We start from the raw sequence: 25,309 nt of genomic DNA, 5'->3' as shown, positions 1-25,309 counted from the left end.
CATGTTTGTAGAATGTAAGGTGAAAACGAACACACGGAGAAAACCCACAGAGGTACCCGATGAACAGGCAAACTCCACACAGGAGGTCGGGAGCCCGAAATGGAATCTTTGATCTCAGAACTGTGGGGTGCTATGCTCATTATTGTTCTTGTAGTTCACAAAAGTGTAAGTAATTTTTATCCATTGTCAGTTGGTCATTTGCTATGAAAGGGGCCTAGACAAGACCCAATCTACACATACCATGTTTGACAAGGCGACGCAATCCTTGGGGACGATCAGCGTGATATCAAAAGTAGCTTTGATTGCAGGCTCGTCCCAACAGGGAAACGCTCTGCGGGCATCTGTGGCCTGGCGAGGGTCAGACAAACAGAAAGAAAGAGACGCCATGAGTGCTGGCAGACAAGCTAAAAATCTGTTCACATCACTGGTGGCAATTAATGTAGTACTATTACATAGTGCAATCCCTTAATATTTTTGCATCCTTTCCCAGAATTTTGCCTAAGCCAATCCTGTCTCTGATAGATCTACAGACAATTCATTTAACTTCATGCTTGGTTTGTGCTCTGACATAGACTGTCAACTGTGGGACTTATCAGCTAAATTTAACACAGACGGATTTAAGGAGATGGCAAAAGGATATTGATGCAAAGTCCATATACAGTGGTACCTCTGTATACAAATTTAATTTGTTCCAGGACCTGGTTTGTAAGTCGAAATGGTCGTATGACAAGCGGGATCTTCAGATAAGAATACATTATAATTCCATTAAGTCATTCCAGAGCCCCAAAACCTATGCCAAATCCTTAATAAATAGAATGACTAATAGCAATTACACATAGCAAATAAATTATGAATACAAATCTGAATAATATAAAACAATAATAATAATAATAATACGGTAATAATAATGTAACAAAACTGGTTCTAATGTGGCATTTGTGTTTTGCATTCTTTTCCTGAACACACACCGACTGACGAAAGTGAGAGGTGCAGAAGAGTGGGATGTTTTTACTTTCTCTTTTCATGTTCTGTTGTTGTTGGCAGGGGTCGGGGGACCGGTTAGCCACACTGTCTAGCAAGTTCACTCACACGAACCCATGCTCATATTTTTCTATAAACGTCACCTTTTTCGACCAAGTGCAATAACCTTGTTGGGACCCATGTTGGTTTCTCTCACAAGAAAATCTGCCTTGCGTCCGCCTTGCGGGAAATAGAAATGTGCCGATTACCGGTTTCAAGGTATAACATGGTATGAAAACGTCAAGGTTTCAAAATCACAAAAATTTTCCGTCATACTATCCCGAAGGTATTAGCTGTTTTTTGTGTCCGAAAAATGCATGGAGAAATCCCTCGCTTGCAGCTGCAAGGGTCAACCCTCCCCCACCGGTTGTTGCTCAGTGTCAGTGAGTTAGCTGTGTTACATGATAGCTAGAGGTGAAACTCCTGAACTTTTTTACCCAAGAAGAAAACAAAATAGCTGGTATGGGAATACTTCGGCTACAGAAAAGTTACAGATGGCCGCGGCTTAGAGGAGGAGGGCCAGCCGACATGTAAAACATGTTTGCGGAGGGTGGCTGCTGAGGAGGCAATACCGCCAATATGATTTTGCATTTATACAAAATTAATTAATAAGCACCGTCATTAACGTTTCCCACCAGCTACGAGAGTTTACTCTAGGGTGTTTAGTGTGTCTAGCGGTGGTAAAACGTGTTTTTCTCTCTCTGGCAACTGTCTCTGTTGAGAAAGAGACTAAAAGTGTGTAAATGAAACGAGTCATACACACGTGCTTTTTATGGTGAATAATTCAATTATTTTTGTTCTGATTTTAATAATGTCGAGCTGTTGCTGTGGATTTAGGCTCACCTAAATGACTACATTTATTTTAATTTTATTTAGTGTATATATATATATATGCATAATTTTTTTTAACTTAACATTATACTTATGTTCCAATTTTTCAATATGTTTGAAAAATAAAAATGTTGTTCAATGGAATAAAGTTTTTTTTTGTTCTTTTAAACCCAGATATCTCAAAGTAACACATTCTAGAGCTGTAATTGCAATACAGTGATATCAAAGTGGCACAAGCCTAGCGGGAAAACAATGAAATTGTAATGCTGACATAAATCGTTGTATTTCAAGCATGTCGTCATATGCCCAGACAAATCATCATCTTTTCCTTTAGGTTTTTCCCTTGACACGTTCAATTTTACGTCGGATGTCGATGCGATCGTGTATCGAGGTATCACTATATTTTAATAATTCGTTTCAAAAAGTGGAACTTACTTTACCGGTAATTCACCACACAAACGGTCAAATATTTAAAGCCTTTGTTTCAATTTTGATGATTACGGCAGAACGACAAAAAAAATAAATAAAAATCAACAAATCATGTCACCAAATTAAATTAAATTAATGTGACCAACTAAGATGATCTAAAAAACAGAAATGTCGGCCTTCTGAAAGTGTAAGGTATGTCGTAATAGTTTGTTGAACCTCCTTTAACATTAGGTTTGCCATCAACGCATTGTGGCATGGAGGTGAACAAAATGTGGAAAACGACGGAATATTTTATTTTAACTTCATTTAATGTACCACTGAGCAAAGAACACAGAGGACATCTATATGCAGTTTTCTGTTACAGTCCTGAATCACCACCTTACTTCAAATTGTGTGACGGCGGCGTAGCACGTCTCTCCTGCGGTGTTGGTGTATTTACTTCTGTAGAAACCTTTCATTTTGTCATTCAGCTCCCCTGCAAACTTGATCTTCAACACACCAGAACCTGACAAACGGGTTTGTTTTTAAAAAGAAATAACGTAAGCAGAGACCCATGCAAAATAGTATACATAAAAATCACATTGAAATTTTTAAGTATGACTTTTGTTCAAGTTTAAAACGTTTTTGGAAAAATCTGTTATTTTCCTGCTCAAAAGCATAACTGTTGAATTAAATAGAAATCATGTCCACAAAACCCAACCTATTAGAAATGAACAAAAATGGACCCCCCCCCCCAACCAGAAATAACAAAGCCTCAGTCAAAATTTTAAAAATAGACCCTCACCCTATCACATATTCAAGATGCAAATGAGAAAAGCATCCTCTTCCATTAAGTTTCTCAAAATGTAGCCTCTGCATTTCTGCTACAGATAAAGAGCTCTTCGTGTTCAACTGAACTTGCATCAAATCTGTTCAGGACTAATTTTATCTAAGTTCTGTATTCACGGCCATCCTTCAACTTTCTGGTTTAATACTTTTAATTCTCATTGAATGCAACCAACTTATTGCGACCGTTCTCACCTTTTTTTAGAGCACTTGGAAAGGACAAAGTCACTTTCTCATCCTCATTTTGATAGTTGAATCCTGTGGCGTCAATTTCTAAACAGTTTTAAAAAATTGCGAACATGTAATTTCACATCTGATCAACGGGGATGATAACGGATAGAAAAGTACAAATCAGACTTACCATCTCCTCCCTGAGGCACAAAGGAGGCTGTAATGATGTCGATATCGGCACAGTTCATCACAATCTGATTGGTGGCTTGTGTCACCTGCATTTACAACACAAAGACATAATTTAAAAGAGTTAACAGGTATTTTAAGGGTGTGGTACCATCTCAAGTAAATGAGCCAGTGTTTCTCCTGCCCTTTATTGTTAGTGTGAAATCAAAAACGTTTGCATGGATTCTATTTTCTCAGGTGGATGCAGCACCTTATACAAGGGTCGGCGATTATAAATGATTGTGATTGGTCATTGTGATAAATTTCACACTGATCACAGTGATCAATTGGCGTGCCCTCTGGATATGTACACACTTGTGGAAAAGAGAAAGACTGCTACAGCAGACGAAAGCAAACTAAAGCAATGCCTCGCTACTTTGCGCTTCAAACTTCGCGCCCTTAGTAAATCGCGATTTTTTTTTTCCAATTTAAAAAAATACAGATGAGCTGTCCCGAGCCGATTGCGCAGTCTCACTCTCGCTCCCACATTCCCTCTTCCTGCTCTCTGTTGGTCAGGCAGGGAGTGCACTGGAGTTGCTTATTAAACTTAACGATGGTTGACATATGTTTAATGTTTGAACTTGCCAGAGAGGCGGACTCCAAAGCGCCGCATGCATCAATCACCATTTAACTTGTTAAACAGTTGCTGTGGCAACTCATTGTGTGTAAGTGAGCAGCTTGAGCGGATTTGAGTGGACTCACTCAATGAAGCATTTAATAAAGACAAGCATTTTTCTGCTTTTTTCTTGTTTAAAAATAATTTGGTGGGACAGTGACATGTTTAAAACTTATCATAGTTATTATATTTGAAGTGCCTAAAAAACATTTATTAAATATATATATACTAGTGCTGTCAAATTTATCGAGTTAACGAGCGGTAATTAATTGTTTTGATTAGTCACGTTAAAATGTTTGATACATTTAACGCATGCGCGGAATGCCCCGCTCTTGCATTGCCTCAAACAGATTACAATGATGCCGTTTTTTGCACACTGAGAGCTAAGAGGCAGAGAAAGGCGGGTGGACACAGGCGATCATTGGACCGCGCAGTTTATTGGCATAAGCTTTGGAAACTCCTTTACAACAAACATGAGTATTGTTTAGTGAAAGCACAACAAATATTCCTATCTCAAAAAAATAATATTCACAAAAAGAAAAGCGCTTCAATCGTTTAGCTCAACAAATACACTGGATGGCAATATTTAGTCACAATATACAAACTATCAGAGGTCTCATACGTTGAAATGACCATGAAGTACAATGGAAACTGGGAACTACGGCGTCCGTCAAGTGACAAAACACACTCATTGGCTTCATTTGTATGTAATTTGAAAATCGCCATTGACACCTTGTGGTGTATTTCAATCACTACCTTACGTAGTTAAAGACACTGTGGAAGAACGGCAGGGAGCCCATGTGACGTCACCGCTCAGCGACGACAACAATGGCGAGCTACTAGTTTATTTTCTGATTGAAAATTTTACAAATTTTATTAAAACGAAAACATTAAGAAGGGTTTTAATATAAAATTACAATAACTTGTACTAACATTTATCTCATAAGCACTTCAAGTCTTTCTATCTGTGGATCCATTTAACAGAAAGAATGTTAATAATGTTAATGCCATCTTGTGGATTTATTGTTATGATAAACAAATACAGTACTTATGTACGGTATGTTGAATGTATATGTATCGGTCTTGTGCCTTTCCATTCCCTTGCAATAATTCACAGAAAAATATGGCATATTTTAGAGATGGTTTGAATTGCAATTAATTACGATTAATTAATTTTTAAGCTGTGATTAACTCGATTATAATCGTTTTGACAGATTTTAATCATTTGACAGCCTTAATATATAGACATACGCAAAAGTTTTTTTTTTAATCAACACTTTGGGGAAAAAAAGTGAAAAAACATGTCATTATATATACATATATATTTCCAATGCTAAATCTGTATAAATACATTGAACACAAAAAAAGAAAATTTAAAATTGTGTGTGGGGGTGTGGGGCGCTACTTTGCGGTTTTTCCACTTATCGTGCAGGTTCTGGTCCCCATTAGCCACGAAAAACAAGGGATCACTGTATTTGACAGTATTTTGCTTACATTGCCGAGAGTCAGAACATGTCAGCCAACAAAAACAAAGCTAGTTTGGAAGGCTGGTTTCAAGACAATTATGGCAAGAGGTGGAAACTGTTCCAACATGTTGGGATGTCACACTGACCAGCATCTATATTTGAAATGAGGACATTTGCTTGACATACGGTCCAAAGAAATCAAAGCGTATTGCATACAATGCATGTACCGTAGAGCATACATACTACGGAGAGAGTTTAAATATTAGTGTGAGTTTATTTGTTTGTGTGCAAAAGCGCTTAAAAAAATCTTTTTCATAAAAAGGAAGTATTATCCCCCATGTTTTTGAATGAGCAGTCTCACAGTCCTCTCCAGGGTACAGTTATCGCTACTCGTACTCTAGCAATGATCTTTTGTGTCTTGCCCTCCTTGTGCAAGGTGTCAATGGTTGTCTTTTGGACAACTGTCAAGACAGCAGTCTTACCAATTGTTGCATAGCATACAGAAATAGAGAACCTTTAAAGGCCTTTGGAGGAGTTTTGAGTACATATCTGACAAATGTGTGGTACAGTGATAGATATTTGTAGAAAAGTTCACTATTTTTTTAAACTACTCAATATGGAGTTTTTATTAGTTATTATAGCAATCCATATTGAAAGAAAAAATCGCCACAAACATTTCAGTTCTAGAAGAACGCAGTGTTTCCCACCAATGAACGAGACTGTGGCGGCCCGCCACAGTCTCGTTTGGGCCCGCCAGTCTCGCCCCCCCCCCCCCCCGCCGAAAAAAAAAGATAATAATCAGATGCGTCAGTCAGCCGATTACACAGCTGTAGCCCACTCCACTCTACTACCCGCGCGAGCGAGAGCGCGCGTGCGTGCACGCAAACAGACACACGCGCCAACAGGTCGCGCTCATAGACAGGACTACTAGCCTGGTACACCAGACTCATAGCTGTGCTATGCAGGCATGAAAATCTCTCACATTTCGGCGAAATTCGCCGTTTTGAAGTCAAAAAGGGCGACCTACGTGAATTGCGTAGATCCGAGGAGTAATTATTTTTGGGAGGAGGGGGGGTCGGGAGGTTTTATTTAATTATTATTATTATTATCATCATGTGATTAACTTAGTACGTAAACTGAGCACAAATCCTTCTAGATGCTTCGCTGACGAGAACCAATCATCGGCCCAAGCTGCGTTCCATTATTCCAAACGCGCGCACACCTTACGTGTACATGGAGTGCTCGGAGAGCCTTTGGTTGCATTGCAAAGCTGCGAAAACAAAAAGCAGGCCTTATCCACACCGGGGCAGACCAGAGCGCAGCATACACACTTGCCTGTATTTGCCAGCAGATTGAATTTGGTGGGTAATGGTTTCAATCGTTTTCACATTTTGCGATATAAAAAAGTTACTGCCATTCGTTGCAGCTTGCGTTGAACACTGCCAGAGCTAGCCAAATCTCCCATGAAAAAACAATAGCTCCCGTTAAATTGGCGTCAAGCTTGTGTATTTAGCGGTAATATAAACGAAGAAACACACTGTTGAGTCAAATTAAGCGGCATGCTCTCGGATGGAGGGGGGCGCCTCGTATCGCTCCCGTCGTCCACCTGAGACGCGTTATTTTCGGCTGGGACTTGAGCTGACGGCCAGTGTCGGCACAACACCGGCCCGACGAGTGGTGGGAAGGACTCTTGCTTCTTAAAGCTTTTCAGAAATACAGGGATCCCTCGTTTTTCGCGGTCAATGGGGACCAGAACCCACCGCAATAAGTGAAAACCGCGAAATAGCGCCCCCCCCCCCATTTTTTTGTGCGTGTTCAATGCATTTATTCAGATTTTACATTGGAAAAAAGATACATATATATATATAAGACATGTTTTTTCACTTTTTTCACCAAAGTATCATTTATAAATGGTTTTCAAGCACTTCAAAATGTAAGAATTATGATAAGTTTTAAACATGTTACTGCCCCACCGAATTATTTTTAAACAAGTATAAAGTAGTAAGAAAATGCTTGGCTTTATTAAACGCTTCATAGTGAGTCTACTCAAATCCTCTCAGGCTTTCTTAAACGGTGATTGACATATGTGCAAAGTTTTTCTTTTTATATATATATTTTTTGTTTGAAGCAACTTATTTGATTGAATAATAAAGACACAAATGTCCTAGCCAAAATGTGGCCCAAATGCAAAACAACATTACTTCAATGGAAAAATTTGTTTCAATCAAGAAAAATAGTTTTCAAATGCTTTTTTTGTCTCAAATTTATTTTTGCAATCAAAAACAATTTTTTTTTATTGAAGTGACTTTTTTGGGATTAAAAGTACATACTGTATTTTGATTGAAGCAACTTTGTTTTTGATAGAAGTAACTTTGTTTTTTGATTGAATAATAAAAACACAAATCTACCTCCATCGTTATTGAGAGAGAAAGAAATTAAGAAAGCTTTAAAACTAAAAGCCACCGGGGAGTCTGTTTTTTTTTTTTTTTTTTTTAATATTTATAGTTCATTACATAGACATGCCTCGTAGGAAAGGGAGATTGAGGGATAAAAAAATGAGTTAGATGAGGCTGCTAAAGGCAGTGGATACCTCATCAGCTGGGTGAATAGCAGACCTGGTAAGAACAAGTTTGCAAGGACAGTCGGGTATTAAATACAATTATAAACACAATTACAATGTTATTTTTCTATAAGATTTTATGTCATTGCTTTATTAATCATTAGGTGCTAGAGTTGTTAAGTATGGATAATAATGAAATAATAGTTTTAAGAAAACTGTGCTGTTGATGGCTCAGTGACCATCTGATGTGGTTTGTTCTCAGATGAACAAGTTGAGGAAGGAAGTTTTGATGCAGAGGTTGAAGGAAGAAAAGAGGCAGACTGACTGAGTCACAGCCAGAAAGTGTTGATGACAGTTTTGATTTCTATTCACTGTTGCCCCCTCCTAATTAAAGTATGTCACAGTTGCAGCCAATTATTATCTAAAGCTGGTTAAAATTGAAGTTATGTTGTTTTAAGGTGTATTAAATACTTGTTCATGTGCCCCTTTTGATCTACGAGCACCCGCCCCTCCACCGGTCTCTGCACGGCCCTGCTGAAACACAGTGTGGGTCGACAGAGCTCAATATTTTGTTGGGGTGTACAGTGTACTGGAACATATTTCCTCCACACCCTTCTCACCTTTTTAACCCCTGACCCATTTTCATGCCTGGCTATGAGAGTATGAGTCTGGCCACCATTCAGCAGAAAAAAATGTCCAGGGCGGAGCCAGCCACAGCAAATAGACAGCGGAGCGGACCAATCAGCGACGGGCTGAAGCGACGTCAGTTAAGCGACAAGAAACTAGCGAGAGACATTTCAACATATTCAACATGGCTAGCGCGAGACAGACTGTTGGTTTTAGCGACCCAATGTGTTTTTGGTCATGTAAAACCGAATTTACCGCGGATTGGAACATATTGCCGCTGAGTCTGGTGTACCAGGCTACGGGACTACTGTCTGCTGCATTCTGCTGCATTTGGCGCGATCCGGCGACACCGCATACAGCAATTTATATTACATTCAGTGGTCTCAAAATGCCCTAAAGAGATACACCAGGCTTGAAAATGTACACACACACCCTACCCCGAGGGTCAGAGACCCTCCCACCAGTCTCCTAAAATCCTGTGGGAAACACTGGAACGAGTGAATATAATGCACAAGATTCACTTTTTGAATTGCTGACATAAATTAATATTTTATGACATCTTATTCACCTGTCAAAATTGTGCATGCTGCAGCACTATTGCAAAATGTGCCACTTATCAGACATTGATGAGCGATCTGGTTTGTCAGTGTGTCTCTGCCAAAATATTCAAATTTCTAGACCATTGTTGCTCCATAGCATCAATTGTATGTTAATAAAAAAGTAAAAAATAAATACCAAGAGTCAGCAACCAGCAGTTTTGCAGCTCCCTGTAGCCAAATGAATGCCATTTCATAATGTAAGGGGCTTGATGATGGCCCTGAGCACCGTCTCCGGGACATTCTTAAACAGTCAATGTCCATAAATTCTAAATTACAGGAGAAATTGTTCTAAATTTTTTCAGAGGTTGAAGTGGTAGTAGATACAGATACACAATAACCACATATCTACTTTGTGATGACAGTGTAGTTTGTGGCCAAAAGATGACAGAGATCATTTCAATTTATATGTACAAGTAGAAAAAATGACCAGACATAAGATGAACATCTTATACACAAGCTACAATCCTCGTGCTCCAACACCATTCGACGAAGCAAGGGGCTTGCATTGCATTTTGGTACGACAATGCTAATCAATCTGCATGGCATAGTTTACTTCAGGAAAACAACCCGGAGTCCTCTGAGTAGTTACTGTGTCAAAAGTAAAAATGCTACAGAGGTTACCATTTCTTGATTAAAAAAATATAAAAGATCAAAAGCCCTTTTTTTTCTGTTTTAATTGTCCTAATACCAAAAAATGAAATACGCCTATTAACACTTAATTTTTGTTCCTCTTTTTCATCAGCAACTTTAAAATAGCAAACGAACTTCTTAGTTGCTTCCGTGTTCACCCATTTAGGTCCTCAACCACAGGCTTAGCACCAGCATTTGTTACCGAGCGCCAAACAAAGAATAAATCTATATAACTTTTGTTGTAATGATTCAGAGTCCAAAATGTGTTTTATTATGGAAAACAGAGGGTCTCTTATCTCTGACATAATTCATGCTTCTCGACAAATCATGACGCTTGACTCGGTCATGTAATACATTGCTCCCGAAATTTGCCCGCAAACTAGCAAACTTCATTGAAAAACAAATGTCCCATTTACCATTCGGAGATCTTTTTTGCAAAAGGAAATACGAGTCAGAAAATGAGCTTACAACCTTTAAGAAAAAGTATACTTATTTTAACAGAAAATACAAGATGCATCCATCCATTACCTACAGCTTAATCCAGGGTCGTGTCACGGGGGCAGCAGCTTTAACAGGGAAGCCCAGACTTCCCTCTCTCCAGCCATTTCAACCAGCTGCTACAGCGGGAACCCAAGGCATTCCCAGGCCAGCCAAGAGAGTCTCTCCAGCGTGTCCTGGGTCGTCACCGGGATCTCCCGCCGGTGGGACATGCCCGGAACACCTCACCAGGGAGGCATCCAAACCAGATCCATGAGCCACCTCAACTGGCTCGTCTCAATGCAGAGGAGTAGCAGCTCGAAGCAAAGTCTCTCCTGGATGACCGAGCTTTCCACCATATCTCTAAGGCAGAGCCTGGTCACCCTGCGGAGGAAACTCATTTCGGCCGCTTGTATCCGAGATTTTGTTCCTTCAGTCACGCCCCACAGCTCGTGACCACAGGTGAGGGTAGGAATGCAGATCGACTGGTAAATCGAGAGCTTCACCTTTGGGCTCAGCTCCTTTGCCACTATGGACCGGTGCAGAATCCATATCACTGCAGACGCTGCACCGATCCGCCTGTCGATCTCCCGCTCCCTCCTACCCTCACTGCGAACAAGACCCCAAGATACTTGAACTCCTCCGCTTGGGGCAGGATTTCATCCCCGACCCAGAAAGGGAATGCCACTCTTTTCCGACTGAGGACCATGGTCTCAGATTTGGAGGTGCTGATCTTCATCCCGACTGCTTCACACTCAGCTGCGAACTGTTCCAGTGAGAGTTGGAGGTCACGGCTTGATGAAGCCAACGGCACCACATCTTTTGCAAAAAGCAGAGATGCAATGCTAAGCCCACCAAACCGGACCCCCATAACACATTGGCTGCGTCTAGAAATTCTGTCCATTAAAATTATGAACAGAATTGGTGACAAAAGACAACCTTAGCGGAGTCCAACCCTCACTGGGAACAAATTCAACTTACTCCCGGCAGTGCCGACCATACTCTTGACACGGGATTTTTTGCAAAATGTCCTACATAGGGTGAATTTGACACCCATAGTACTACCGTGCGCTTTCACCTTGTTTTGTTTAGATGCAGGCAGCGCGTACTAAAAATGCCTTCAGAAAATACTTAAATAAGGACTGTTTAGATACGCTGCAGGACTAATGTGGTAAACAGATCAACACTGCTTTAAAGCTACCACAAACACACACAATGGTTAAAAGTATGAGAGGGAAATACATGTAAAAAGATTTTTTGAGGCAAAGGTTAAAAAAAAAAAAAAAAAAACTCAATAAAACAAAAATAGTGAGTACCCGCCACTTTAAACCAATGTGCTCGTGTGTGGATGCTTGCGCAAGCGTGCTGAGCATTGTGTAGGACGTCTTGCTGCGTAGAAGGAATTGCGGAACATTGGTCGTACAGGGACCGAACAGCCCTACCAAGGGGCTTGGTACCCCGTACTCCCGAAGCACCCCCCACAGGACTTCCCAAGGGACACGGTCAAACGCCTTCTCCAAATCCACAAAACACATGTAGACCGGTTGGGTGAACTGCAATGCACCTTCACCAGGTACATTGTGCATATTGAGACGCAATTGCTGAAAGGGATTAAAAAATCACCATTGTTAGCAAATTAATCCAGGATGATGAGTCTTTTTGCAGAAAAGCTCCCACTGATTCAGCATTATGGCGAGTTTTATTTAAAACCAACATTTGGTTTTATGCTGGTTGTTTAATGACAATTTCTGTTGTTGTTTCTCTTTCATACCTTGAATGCCGTTGTGTGAAAATGATGCTTACATTGTGCAAAAAAGATTAGGGTCCACTGAGTTAAGAGGGCTGGGAAATAACAGTCATAGGCTCTACAACTTACTCAAGTTTAACTGACTCTTCCTCACACATGCTCATCACGTGTTATTGGAAATATATATATATATATATATATATATATATATATACATATATATATAGGGCGGAAAACACGGACAAGGCTGAAAAAGCAGTTTCTGCACTTGCCCCCTCTTTAAAATAAACTGCTTTATCTTAAGCCAAAAGAACTGCTGTGTTTGATTGGACAATATGTCTATATGCTGCTATAGTAGTTTCATGGCACATTAAGCCCCCGAACCATTTTTAATTTGTCCGTTTTACCCTGGACACCTTGTTTACAGACACCACGCAACCGCTTTTGTTTCAACACAGCCATAAAAAAAAATTATATTTATTATTTGAAATGTCTATTATTTTTCTCTTAGAATCATTAATTGATGTCTAATATTTAGTTAAAAAAACAACTTTATAAAATTATTTACTTGCATATTTTAAACTTTTAGACAAATTCCGTCACAATGAAAAAAATAGTGCCTGTAAATAGGTGACTGATATCTACCTCATAAATATTGCTTAACTGTATTTTTTTGTTACTGTCACACTTTCTCCAATATTTTAGATGGTAATCGATCCAAACAAAGAAATTCAAAAATTAAAAAAACGTTCAAAAGCGTATTTTAAAAAGAAACTCTTGACCACTCCTTGATGTCTGCGATTTCTGCATTGCGACCCTTGTTATATTACCGTGTTTCACCCATAAAATCCCCAAAACTCAAGACACTCTTGACACTCGGTGAGACATGTTAGAGTTTTTGGATTAAAACAAGGTAAGTGCACAATAATATCTCGTTAAAATCATGGTGTCTTTAATTATGCCCTCTCATGCTCTCACCTTGTGTTGGGTTTATTTATTTATTTTTTAAATGCCCTCTTGTTCAAAAATTTTCTTCCCCCAGAAAATTGATATTTTAAGCTTTCCAATGATTTATCACCAGTGTTGTTAATATAACGGCGTTACTAACGGCATTATTTTTTTTCAGTAATGAGTAATCTAATTAATTACTTTCTCATCTTGGCAACACCGTTACTGAGGCAGGAAATCCGTGCGTTACTATGTTGTTTGAATGACGCAAGAAAAGTCTGAGAGACACAGACTCACAGAGACGAGCGAGCACAGCGGGAGTGGTGAGGAGGCAAGGGAGTTGTGACGCCGTTGCAAACGCGATGCTAGGTGGCTCCAATAATACTTTACTGTAGGGGTGGGAACCTCTTGGCACCTCACGATACGATACGATTTGCAATATAGAGCTCACGATAACGATGATCTCACGATACGGCGATACAACGATTATTGATACATTGGTCAGGAAATCTTTCAAGGATATTCTACAAAACAACTAATAAACAGCAAAAAAAAAAAAAAAACTTATTTTCATCATCCTTCTGTGAATTGGAATGATTTGCGGTCAATGGAAACCAATGAGTTTAATCTGGGCGCATTTCAGGCCATTTGCTGTTGAATTTTAGTAACTTTGGGGCATTTATGGGTCACTTTCGATGTATTTTGGGTTACAGAACAGAAAGTGACCCAAGAATCTCCCCAAATGAATAGGCAGTGACTCAAACTCAAATAGAAAGTGATCTGTAAATGCCCTAAAATGAACAAAAAGTGAACTCTAAGCGCCCCAACGATGTATTGATTTTTGATAGGAGCATATTGATAACCTTTAGGGATACAAAGTATCACGATATATCACCATTTCAATATTTTGTCACACTCCTACTTGACTGTAGCCGATAGCCTACAAACTACGCCCACATGATGCCACGGTAGATATTACATATATATATAGAACTAGATGCAAATAACAGACACGGCAGCATTAGCAACATGTATAAAGAACTACATGCATTAGTAAACAGCCGCAATCTTAAAGCAGTAGACTTCTCAGGAAAGCTCTGTTGTAGAGAACCTTCCTAGCGAACCTAACTATTTATCTAAAATGCTCCCAAATCGGCAAAATATTTACTTAAATCTATCCCTAAATAATGAAACAGTTTTAAAACTTACACATGTCGAAAGTAGACAGAAGGGAACTAAGGCAATAACGGGAGCAATTTTAACAACTTTAACGGTTGATTCACAACATTAAATTACTTTCAAGCATAGCAAAGGTTACTATCTAGTAGAGCTGGGAATCTTTGGGCACCTAACGATTCGATTACGATTACGATTCAGAGGCTCCGATTCGATTATAAAACGATTATTGATGCACCCCAATTTTTTTTTTTTTTTTTTGTAATTTGTTTTGTACATTAGCTCCAAAATTGTTCAAAAATCCTCTCAGGCTAAACCAAACTACTATTTCAGTATCAAGTTAACATATAGCAGTAAACAAATACACAAAAATAACAGTAAATAAAAAAACTCCAGTCCCCATTCTATATCAGCAGCTTTAAACTACTTTCAATTAATTTAATGTTGTGAATCAACCGTTAAAGTTGTTAAAATTGCTCCTGTTATTCCATAATTTCTCTTTTGTCTACTTTCAACATGTAAAAGTTTTAAAACTATTTTAAAGATAGATTCAAGTCAATATTTTACCGATTTAGGAGTATTTTAGATAAAAAGTTGATTAGGTTCGCTTGGAAGGTTCGCAACAACAGCCTTGCAGGGAAGTGTACTGCTTTAAGATGGCGGCCGTTACTAACGCCCGTATCTAGTTTTTTGTAGATGTGCTGGTAACGATACCGAAGCTATAATGCATCTAGTCCTATATAAATGATTTCTACCGTAACATAATGCGGCTTGTGGCAGCTTTTCGGCAGCAGTCAGGTATGTTGTTGTTTTTTTTTTATCTCGTGGCATGAGTTGAGCTAGAGCCGTGAGTTGAGCATTGGCGTTACCCGAGGGGCCGGGTAATGAGAAGCATGATGTTTAGCTACTCTCGCTCCGTCCCTAATTGCGTACCGAAGACCGCGCGGCGCGCTGAGTGTGTCGTACTTCTGCTTTACTTGGCATATTTCAATAATCGGAATTTGGATGTTTGTGAATCGTTCTCGAATCTTCCACGGCCGAATCGCGAATAATCTAAGAATCGGAAATTTTGCACACCTCTACTATCTAGCTATCGCAATATCCGCAATATTCCTGTGTCTAGTTAAGTTTAGGGTAAAGAATTGGGCTAGGGCCAATTGTCCCAAAAACCCTTTAAACTTCACATAGTGTGACCTGTTTTTTTTTTTTTTTTTTTTTTTTTAAAGGAAAAAAAAAAAAACATGAAAATTATCACCAGTTACTTTGCCAAGTAAATAATTACTCTTACATTCAGGTAACTGAGTTACTAATGCAATTACTTTTTGGGAGAAGTAATTTGTAACAGTAATTAATTACCTTATTTAAAGTAAGATTAACAACACTGTGTATCACAGATGCATATCGGACAATTTTGAAATTTGGCCAAATTGGAGGTCTAAGAGTGGAACTTCAAGCCACCTGAGTGTTTTCCGCATTATATATATATTCATTAAAAAATAAATAAATAGAATGCTAATGAGTAATGGACAAATTGTTTAATGAGGTAACGGTATCCGAATAAATGAACCATTCAACGGTGCGCAGTTTCTTGATTTCGTTTGCACAGTATTTTGATTCATAAACTGACTCTTGAGTGACAGCTGTTTTTACAACCAACGATGTTGACGTTACTACACTGAGTACTCTCGTAACTTCAAAAGCCGTACATGCATCAACGTGTCAGGAGAAACTAGTTGACCGCAGCGGTGAGTGAAATGTCCTCGAGGTCGGTGGAGGCGATGTGACGCTGCCATCGTGATTTAGCAAACACTAGCCAGATCGCCAACCTGCAACTATCCATTCATTGACTGAGTTGCAACAAAAATTACTCCGTACCAGCGCTAGAAACAGGTGTTTGCGTCTCAAGCACCTGTGGCGAGAAGGCTTGCTTAATCGCCAAGGCGAAAAATGTAACAATAATAATGATTACGCGTACTGACAACAGTTGTTAGCTAGCGTGCTAAAAGCTAAATGCTAAGCTAACGTGAGAGTGCAAGTCTTGACCGATTTGGCGTCTAGTCCTAGATACGCTACACTATTTGCAATTCAAAGAAAATAAATTGATGACCATTGTCTGCAATAAATAAAAATGTTTCCACACATTTGGTGCGTGTTTGTTAGGCTACGACAGGTGAGATCGCGCACGAACTAGCTAATGGACAAATGACTGACATATTACATAAGGGCAAAAATAAAAAATAATTTTAAAAAAACGTGGTTTGCCATATTTGACTTCCACGTACCTCCACCATCGCTTGGAGCTTGCCGCTGAACGTGAAGTTGACCAGATCGGGCTGCAGACAGAGCCCGTAGTTGACAGGGTACACATCCGTGGGTAGCCGCTCGAAGGGCCTCCTTTTGGCCATGATTGCTGAACACTGAGCGACCGCTCTCACCGTCTTAATATCTGTAACGAGTTGATGGGCTTTTATTAATGCACACGGGAGGACACGCGGCGCGAGTCGGCCACTGATTCTTTGCACCAGCAGAGAGGACTGCGTGAGCGTTCGGCTCAGAAGGAGCGACATCAACCGGAAGGCTCTCTCTCTCTCTCTCTCTCTCTCTCGCTCTCTTGGCTAAGTGCGAATCTCCTCCCGTCACGGGCGGAATTTCCGAGGTCCCAATCGGAAGCGACGGCTGGAATACTCCCCACCCACCACCACCGCCACCATCAGCAGCAGAAAGACCCACCCATACGCCCATCATGTTCACCCCCCACCCCGTCAAACAGGTTAGAATCAACAATTTATTAAGACAAATCCCATGTAAACAATCGTGATGCAACCAAACTAAAGTGTTTATCTAAACTAACGTCCAAATGATTGTATCTCAAACTATGGTGTTTGTACCTATTATGGGGCATGGGATTTCTCTCGTGGTAAATCGTGGTAAAAGTTTGTTTCTATCCATCCATTCATCTTGTCAAAGACTTGCAGGGGCCTGGGGACAAGAGACCAAACCCATAGGCGGAGTTTGACTTTTTGGGCAGGGGGCACAACATGACCCCGAAACGCAGTGTCAGCAATAAAATTAACTTATAAGAATATTTATAAGAATACGTTCACAATGAGCGTTTTTGTTTCCGATCATTTTTTAGGGGAATTCTAAATTAGGCTGCTTAGGCAATATTTTTTGCCAAGATTGTCATCCATTGAATATGGTACGCCCGCCGGTGTCGTGCCAATGTAGTTACCCCAGTCAAAAATTGTGTCCCCTAGGTCAGGGGTCGCGTTAACCGAAAATTTTCCGTCGTTGACCGATTTTTTAAAACGGTGACGGAAAAAACTGAAGTCCATCTGTCATTTTGACAGGTTGCAATTCACACCCCAGACCACAGGGTGGCGAGTGAGCATATTAATTAGCTATTGTCTCTCTTGATGCATGACGTCGTTGGCCTCACTCGGAAAAATGTCAAGGCAACTGAGTGTCCGAAGTTTCTTCAAAAAGCCCCAAAACGACGATGGTGTTGATAAAAGAGGTGAAAAAAGAGGGACTGCACAAGCGGGCACGCAATTCAAGTCCATGCGCTCCAGGAGGAAGGTGTCAGACTGCGTTCAGGCTTGCCTGGCACGGCCAGACTGTTCTCCCTGTATTTTTCAAACACTGAGAGAAATAGTCTGGGAACCATCCCATTAACGGCCTCTCGAGCAGGTACAAAATCAATCGACAAATCAGGTTCGTTTATTTGCGTGACATGTTCTTAACGAGCACATCACTCTTGCGCGTCGGAAGTCGTCTCCTCAACAACACAGATGCTGAACAGGGATTCGAGAATATGTTCCAATCCACGGTAAAATCAGTTTTAAATTACCAAAAACACATCGACACGAGTCATTGACAACAGCCCGTCTCGCGCTAGCCATTTTGAATAAACGCCGCTCTCCTCGTATGTTTACTTCCGCGCGCAAGTCCCTCGTCCTGCCCTCGTCGTTTTACTTACGTCGCGTCTGCCCGTCGCTGATTGGTCCACTCCGCTGTCTGTTTGCTGTGGCTTGCTCCGCCCTGGAAATTGTATCCGCTGAATGGTAGCCAGACTCAATAGCTGGAACAGCGGTGAGTCTGGTGTACCAGGCAACGTTCAGGCCACAGCAGGTGAACTGTTAATTTCATTGTTCCATATGTAGCCTACCTACTGGGGCAACAGTCAGCTGTTTTTGTGACTGCAGAGAAAAAAATTACATATTCATCTGCTTGATGTGTGATGGCACGGTGTGGATTCTCTGTTCAGCTTGTTCGGACAGAATATTAATTTAAAATGAATGAAAACTAAATACTATTGAATATGTTGATGCGGTATGCAATGTTAAGAGTCTTGTTAGCTCGAATTGCTGTGTCCAGCCGCTGTAGCTCTGCTGCTCTCTGTGAACTCTCTATTCATATTCAAGCCGGAACGCGCGCGGATCTTAAGTGTCTCTGTCACGTGACTGTGTCGTAGCCGGTAACGTGCTCGGCCAAATGGACACACAAGTACGGAAGGTGAATTATGCCAAACAAAGGGTCACCACAATGTCATTATCATCATTTTAAAAATTGAAGTGACGGGTAAAAATAGATTATGACCGGATTTTTATGACCCTGTCAGTCAAAATGACAGACAACGGAAAAGTCTAGCGCAACCTCTGCCCTAGGTGGAGCCACATGGAGCTAGATTTGTGAACAAAAAAAAAGTTGCTTCAATAAAAAAAGTATGTTTGAATGCAAAAATAAATTTGAAACTCAAAAAAATGCATGTGAAAGCTATTTTTCTTTGATTTTTTTTTTTTTTTGATTGGAGTTAAGTTTTTTTTTTTTTTTAAGCAACTTTTTTGATTGAATTAATGTTGGTATGTGTTTGGGCCACATTTTGGCTAGGATGTTTTTGTCTTTATTATTCAATCAAAAAATAAATTGTTTCAAAAAAATATATTTTCAAAAAGAAAACTCACTCAAATCAAAAAAAGAAAAATTTCAATCATAGAAAACGTTTTTGAATACGAAAAAATATTTGAGATTGAAAAATTTGCATTTGAACACTTAATTTTTCATTGAAAAAGTTTTCTTTGATTGAGGCAATCCTTTTCGTGTTTGGGCCATATTATAGGTAGGACATTTGTGTCTAAATTATTCAATCCCCAAAAAAGTTGCTTCAATCAAAAAATAAATAAATATTTTCAATCAAAGAAAAAAATCATTTGAAAAATTGTCCTCCTCAAATTTTTCTTTTGAAAATTATATGCAAAGCAAATGACCGTCTTAGGGGCTAGTCACATGATCTGTTCAAAAATTTTGACCCATTATAAAAATGATTTTTGTTGCAGTTTTATTGCTTTACAACTTTTGACACCGGGGGGCCCCCCCCCCTTAAAATCCGCGTATGCCCCCACCCCACCCCTGCCACCGGCTTGTCACGACAACATACGCAGTACTTTTAACGCTTTGCAAGCAATGACAAGTGTAAATTTTCAAATTTTTAAATTTGAAATGGACAGTTAAATTTAACTCACCTTAATGTGATGTGACACAATATAAACAAACAATTTCCGTCTATTGTCCCATGTAGGCTACAATACAATACAACTGAGAGTGCTATGCCTGCCTGCTAAGTAACAAAACAGTATAAATTAACATCCTGTGCCTGCCCCCTCCACATCCCTGAGGTTATCAAGCCCTCAAACAGTGATACGCCTAGATTTTTTGACAGCAAAGTCATTTATAACATCAGTGAAATCCAATTTTTGAGCAAGCTCACGCTCAATAGAGAGCATGGCTAGGTTGTTAAGCCTGCCCTGTGATATGGTGGAACGTTGGTAGTTTTTTATTATTTTCATTTTAAAAAAAGGCTCGCTCTCCTCCAGCTACAGTCACTGGCAAAGACAAGAAAATGCGTTGCAGTGTGCTACGTGTGTGCGCGTGTGTAACAGTGTGCTTCGTATTAGCGTTTGCTATAATACACAGTGGGTTGTAAACCCAAGATAAATCCAGCCGCCGGACCAGAGTCTATTCAGCCTCGCGCACCTGCTCCCCACAGACTTAACATATATCCTTGATCTCCCATCACCTTCTCTCTCCTCGGCTCAACGTGAGCAGCATGTTTTGTCATACCTCACCTCAATAGGCTAAAAGCGGCCGGTGACAGATTCGAATCGGGCTTTGGTCACGGTGATCGCGAATGTAAACGTTGTGTTAGCGGCTGTTGTTCACTTACCGACATCACTGTCTACAGCCAACTCTAGCCCTAATTCTCTGACTTTTTGTCCCTCTTTAAAAAACATTTTTTTCTCGTTTACCTCTATGATCTTCATCTCTTTCTTTTTTCTTTTCTTTTCTGCGCACCCGATTTATGACGACTCGCCATGTTTAGAGTTTATAACAATGACAGTTTATTTCCCCGCTTTATGGCAAGTACATAGTGTAGCCTTGAGAGCGCCAGAGCGGGATCAAACCATTCTTTGCTAAGGCAGAAGGGGTGGGGTAGTGGTGGTGGTGGGGGGGGTTGTGCAAAAAAAAGGAAAAATAGATATTTGAAATATTTAATATGTTAAAGGTTTTAAGTATATATCGAGTAGAACATCATATTTAATCAGACAATGATTTAAATAAAAAACAAATATGTGAATGTAAAGTAAAATAAATTAAGGGTCATTCAGGGACCCCCATAGTCCTGAGGCCCGGGACAACATACCCAGTTGCCCCCCCCCGTTGACTGGCTTGTATCATTCACCCATCCATCTTCTTCCACTTTGTCAAGGGTCAGGTCACAGGTCACGTCCAGAATTCCCTCTCCCCAGCGATTTGGTCCAGCAACTCCAAGGAGATCCCAAGGCATTCCCAGGCCAGCAGGGAGAATACTCTCCTTAAACCTTAGTGGGTCCTGAACCACCCCAGGGAGGCATCCAGGAGACAACCTAATCTGATGCCCAAGCCACCTCATCTGGCTGCTCTCTATGTAGAGCAGCAGCAGCAGCTGTTGACCAAGCTTCTCATTCTATCTCAAAGCGGAGAAAACTTATTTTGGCTGCTTTTATCTGGGATCTTCTTCTTTTGGACATGAACTATAGATTGACCAGTAGGTAAATATGCCCTTATTCTTCAAAGTTTAGTTGACATCAATGGAGATTTAGATGACACCTTCCCAGTGTACAGTGTGTTCAGCCTGTTAAGGTGAATGACGTTGTTGCTTCTGTTAGCAGTTGCTACTTATTTACGTAGACCTCTAAACTGACATTGCTAGGAATGTTTCTCAGGTAGATGCTGAATACCTTATCATCTGCTCTCGTCTTTACAATAACATAAAAATTAACTCTTTGGGTGCCATTGACAGTCATTGAATGTTCATTCGCTGCCAACACTTCCAGTTTAAATATATTGCATGTCTACCACTGACAAACTCATTTAAATTAATCGCAGAAGGATGAAAAGGGGCCAATGATCGGACATCCAATATATCCTACTGTACATACCAGCCTTTCAGCTCAGCTTTTTCCCCCCTTTTTCCACCCAACTTTGTTTGCACCCTTGGCCATTCCACAGGTGGTGAGACATGGAAAGGGATACCCGCATTGTCTCTTTGGGCGCAGACCGGCGGTAGGTAGAGTATCCAAAAATTGTACTCAAGTAAGAGTAGCATTACTTCTAAATAATATTACTCATGGAAAAGTAAAAGTAGTCATCCATAAATTTACTCAAATACAAGTAAACCAGTATTTGTTGAAAAGAATACTCAAGTAATGTGTAGCATTGTGAGTACGGTAACTGTTTACAATGTCAAGTTTTTTTTTAATAATAGTACTGTATATTTCTTTTCTGAACACAACTTTATCTACAGTGGTATGAAAAAGTATCTGAACCTTTTGGAATTTCTCACATTTCTACAGAAAATCTCCATCAAATGTGATCTGATCTTTGTTAAAATCTCACAGATGAAAAAACAGTGTCCGCTTTAACTTAAACCACCCAAACATTTATAGGTTTACATACTTTAATGAGAATAGTATGCACTCAATGACAGAAGGAGGAAAAATAAGTGAACCATCACATTTAATATGTTGTGCCCCCCTGGCAGCAACAACTTCAACCAGACGCTCCTGTAGCTGCAAATCAGTCTGGCACTTCGATCAGGACTAATCTTGGCCAATTCTTTTCTACAAAACTCGTGTAGTTCAGTCAGATTCCTGGGATGTCTGGCATGAATCGCTGTCTTTAGTTCATGCCACAGCATCTCAATTGCGTTCAAGTCTGGACTTTGACTTGGCCACTCCAGAACGTGTATTTTGTTCTTCTGAAACCATTATGGGTTCATTTACTTCTGTGTTTTGGATCATTGTCTTGTTGCAACATCCATCCCCTTTTTAGCTTCAACTGTCTGAGAGACGGCCTCGGGTTTTCCTGCAAAACACCTGATAAACTTTTGAATTCATTCTTCCATTAATGATTGCAAGTTGTCCAGGCCCTGAGGTAGCAAAGAGCCCCAAATCATGATGCTCCCTCTACCATGGTTCACGGTGGGGATGAGGTGTTGATGTTGGTGAGCCGTTCCATTTTTCCTCCACACATGACGTTGTGTTACTCCCAAACAATTCAACTTTGGTTTCATCAGTCCACAAAATATTTTGCCAAAACTTCTGTGGAGTGTCCAAGTGCCTTTTTGCGAACATTAAACAAGCAACAATGTTTTTTTTTAGACAGCAGTGGCTTCCTCCATGGAGTAGTCCCATGAACACCATTCTTGGCCATAGTTTTACATATAGTTGATGTGTGCACAGAGACGTTGGACTGTGCCAGTGATTTCTGTAAGTCTTTAGGAGACACTCTAGGGTTCTTTTTTACCTCTCTGAGTATTCTGTGCCGAAATCTTGGCGTCATCTTTGGTGGACGGCTACTCCTTGGGAGAGAAGCAACAGTGCCAAACTCTCTCCATTTGTAGACAACTTCTCTGACTGTCGATTGATGAACATCCGGACCTTTACAGATGGTTTTGTATCTTTTCTCAGCTTTATACAAATCAACAATCCTTGATCGCAGGTCTTCAGACAGCTCTCTTGACAAAGCCATGATGCACATCAGACATTTCTTCTCATCCAGACAATTCTTACCAGATGTGTGTTATATAGTGGGCAGGGCAGCTTTAAACCATTCATCAGTGATTGGGCACACACCTGACTTAAATTGTTTGGTAAAAATTGGTTTCAATTGCTCTTTAAGTCTCCTTAGGCAGAGGGTTCACTTACTTATTTTTCCCCCTTCCGTCATTGTTTGCATGCTTTTCCCATTAAAATATGAGAACCTATAAATGTTTGGGTGGTTTTAGTTAAAGCAGACAATGTATTTTCATCTGTGTGATTTTGACAAAGATCAGATTACATTTGATGGTGATTTTATGCAGAAATGTGAGAAATTCCAAAAGGTTCAGATACTTTTCCATACGACTGTATATGAACTGTTATTATTACACTTTACTATGACCTATTTCATGACCATATTCAAAGATGACACAAAAATCATCGAATTCAGACCAGAGCAACACTTACAGTATTAACATCACCTGTTTGAAGAGCATGAATGCCCTCGAGTGGAGAAAAAACATTGTTACCTCTGATAGGTATAATGGAGTCATTCTATTATTGTTGCAAAGTCTCATTGGTGAAACCAAGATAGCCACTGTCGGCTTCTCTGTCAAAAATAAAGTCAATATGAAGAATAAAGAGGAAAAATGTAACGACTTTTGTGTCGGCCGCAAGTAGCGGACTAAGAGTAGTGTTTCTTCTTCACAAATCTACTCAAGTAAAAGTAAAAAGTATTATGTAGAAAAACTACTCTGAGAAGTACATTTTTCTTTCATTCTTTCTTTGATTTCATTATGCACCACCTCCACGCCTGGATCCAGAAGGGGCCCCAGTGACCCACAAGGGTAATGTCTGTTCATGTATTTTGTTCATCATAAGGGGTCATTTCATTTGTTCAGTTCATGCATTTTGTTCATCATAAGCCATGCTAGGTCTGGTCCCTCACCTAAGATCTGTTTGCCATGGATGACCTGGACAACTTAGCTCCTAGGACCATTGGGACACACAAACCCTTCCACCACGAATCACAATAAGGTGTCGACTCAGGGAGGGGCATATTTTGGCTTGCTTATATTATATGACATGACAGATCCAAATTACCTTTAAAACATATTTCTTTGGCTCCATTTTTTGCCTATTCATTGTATCCTTTTAAAAATGTCTAAGTGTTAGAAATAACTAATCAGCATCTGCAGAGACTGAAAACTTAAGTAACCATGGCATGTGTGCCATGTGACAATCATTGACGTGCACACACATGGTGACGTTTACTTAGTCTGCCACACACAAAATATGCACTTGGAGGCAGCACACAAAAGTGTGATGGGGGAACCATGCGCACCAGCAGATTTGCTGTTGTTGTTAAGTGTTTTTGTGATAGAAATGGGTTGTTTTTCATGTGCAACGCACAGGAATTGGATTGGAACTCCCTGTGCACTTAATTATTTTAATTTCGCATTAACATCAAAGCCACCATAAGGTAAGCATTTTGTCTGCTCCATTTGAGTGTTCTTCTCAACAAATTCAATTGAGAACATGCTCCAATATACAGTACAGCAGAACTCAGCATCAGTTCAATGTGCTGTCCATTAGAGTGGTGGGCTAGTGAAATTGCTAATTAAATTCTAACAAAACGCATGTTCAGAAAATGACGTGTTAGTCCTTTGGTTGTCTACTGTACATACAGTACTATTAAATGTCTTACATACGTAGCATTACAAGCTCATTACGACTTCATTTACCGTGGGCACACCATGTAGGGAGGTAATACAATAACCGGTCGAACAGGAAGAGGGAAATCAGAAGAGATTTGGATGTAACTATTACTACTGTATATACAGTAGGTCTTCTCTCTTTTCTCCATGCTCAATATGGTACACAC

At 40.0% G+C, this 25,309-nt stretch overlaps 1 protein-coding gene across 1 annotated transcript in view; it reads right to left on the bottom strand.

Moving 5' to 3' along the window:
* The window catches only part of npepps (aminopeptidase puromycin sensitive), a 41,309-nt gene extending 24,343 nt beyond the window's left edge, over positions 1 to 16,966 (bottom strand). The window contains exons 1-5 of the mRNA XM_057844207.1: positions 16,630 to 16,966; positions 3,467 to 3,551; positions 3,301 to 3,378; positions 2,664 to 2,785; positions 241 to 348 (exon numbers count right to left, since the gene is read on the bottom strand). Of these exons, the coding sequence (XP_057700190.1) occupies positions 241 to 348; positions 2,664 to 2,785; positions 3,301 to 3,378; positions 3,467 to 3,551; positions 16,630 to 16,914 (678 nt within the window). The 5' untranslated portion in view covers positions 16,915 to 16,966. The remainder of the gene's footprint in view (positions 1 to 240; positions 349 to 2,663; positions 2,786 to 3,300; positions 3,379 to 3,466; positions 3,552 to 16,629) is intronic.
* Between the last annotated feature and the right edge of the window lie 8,343 nt (positions 16,967 to 25,309).

This window comes from Corythoichthys intestinalis, chromosome 8 (assembly GCF_030265065.1).
Source record: "Corythoichthys intestinalis isolate RoL2023-P3 chromosome 8, ASM3026506v1, whole genome shotgun sequence".
In the NCBI taxonomy this organism is placed as follows: Eukaryota; Metazoa; Chordata; class Actinopteri; order Syngnathiformes; family Syngnathidae; genus Corythoichthys; species Corythoichthys intestinalis.
The sequence above is the reverse complement of the archived record's forward strand: the minus strand, read 5'-3'. Positions and strand labels throughout refer to the sequence as shown.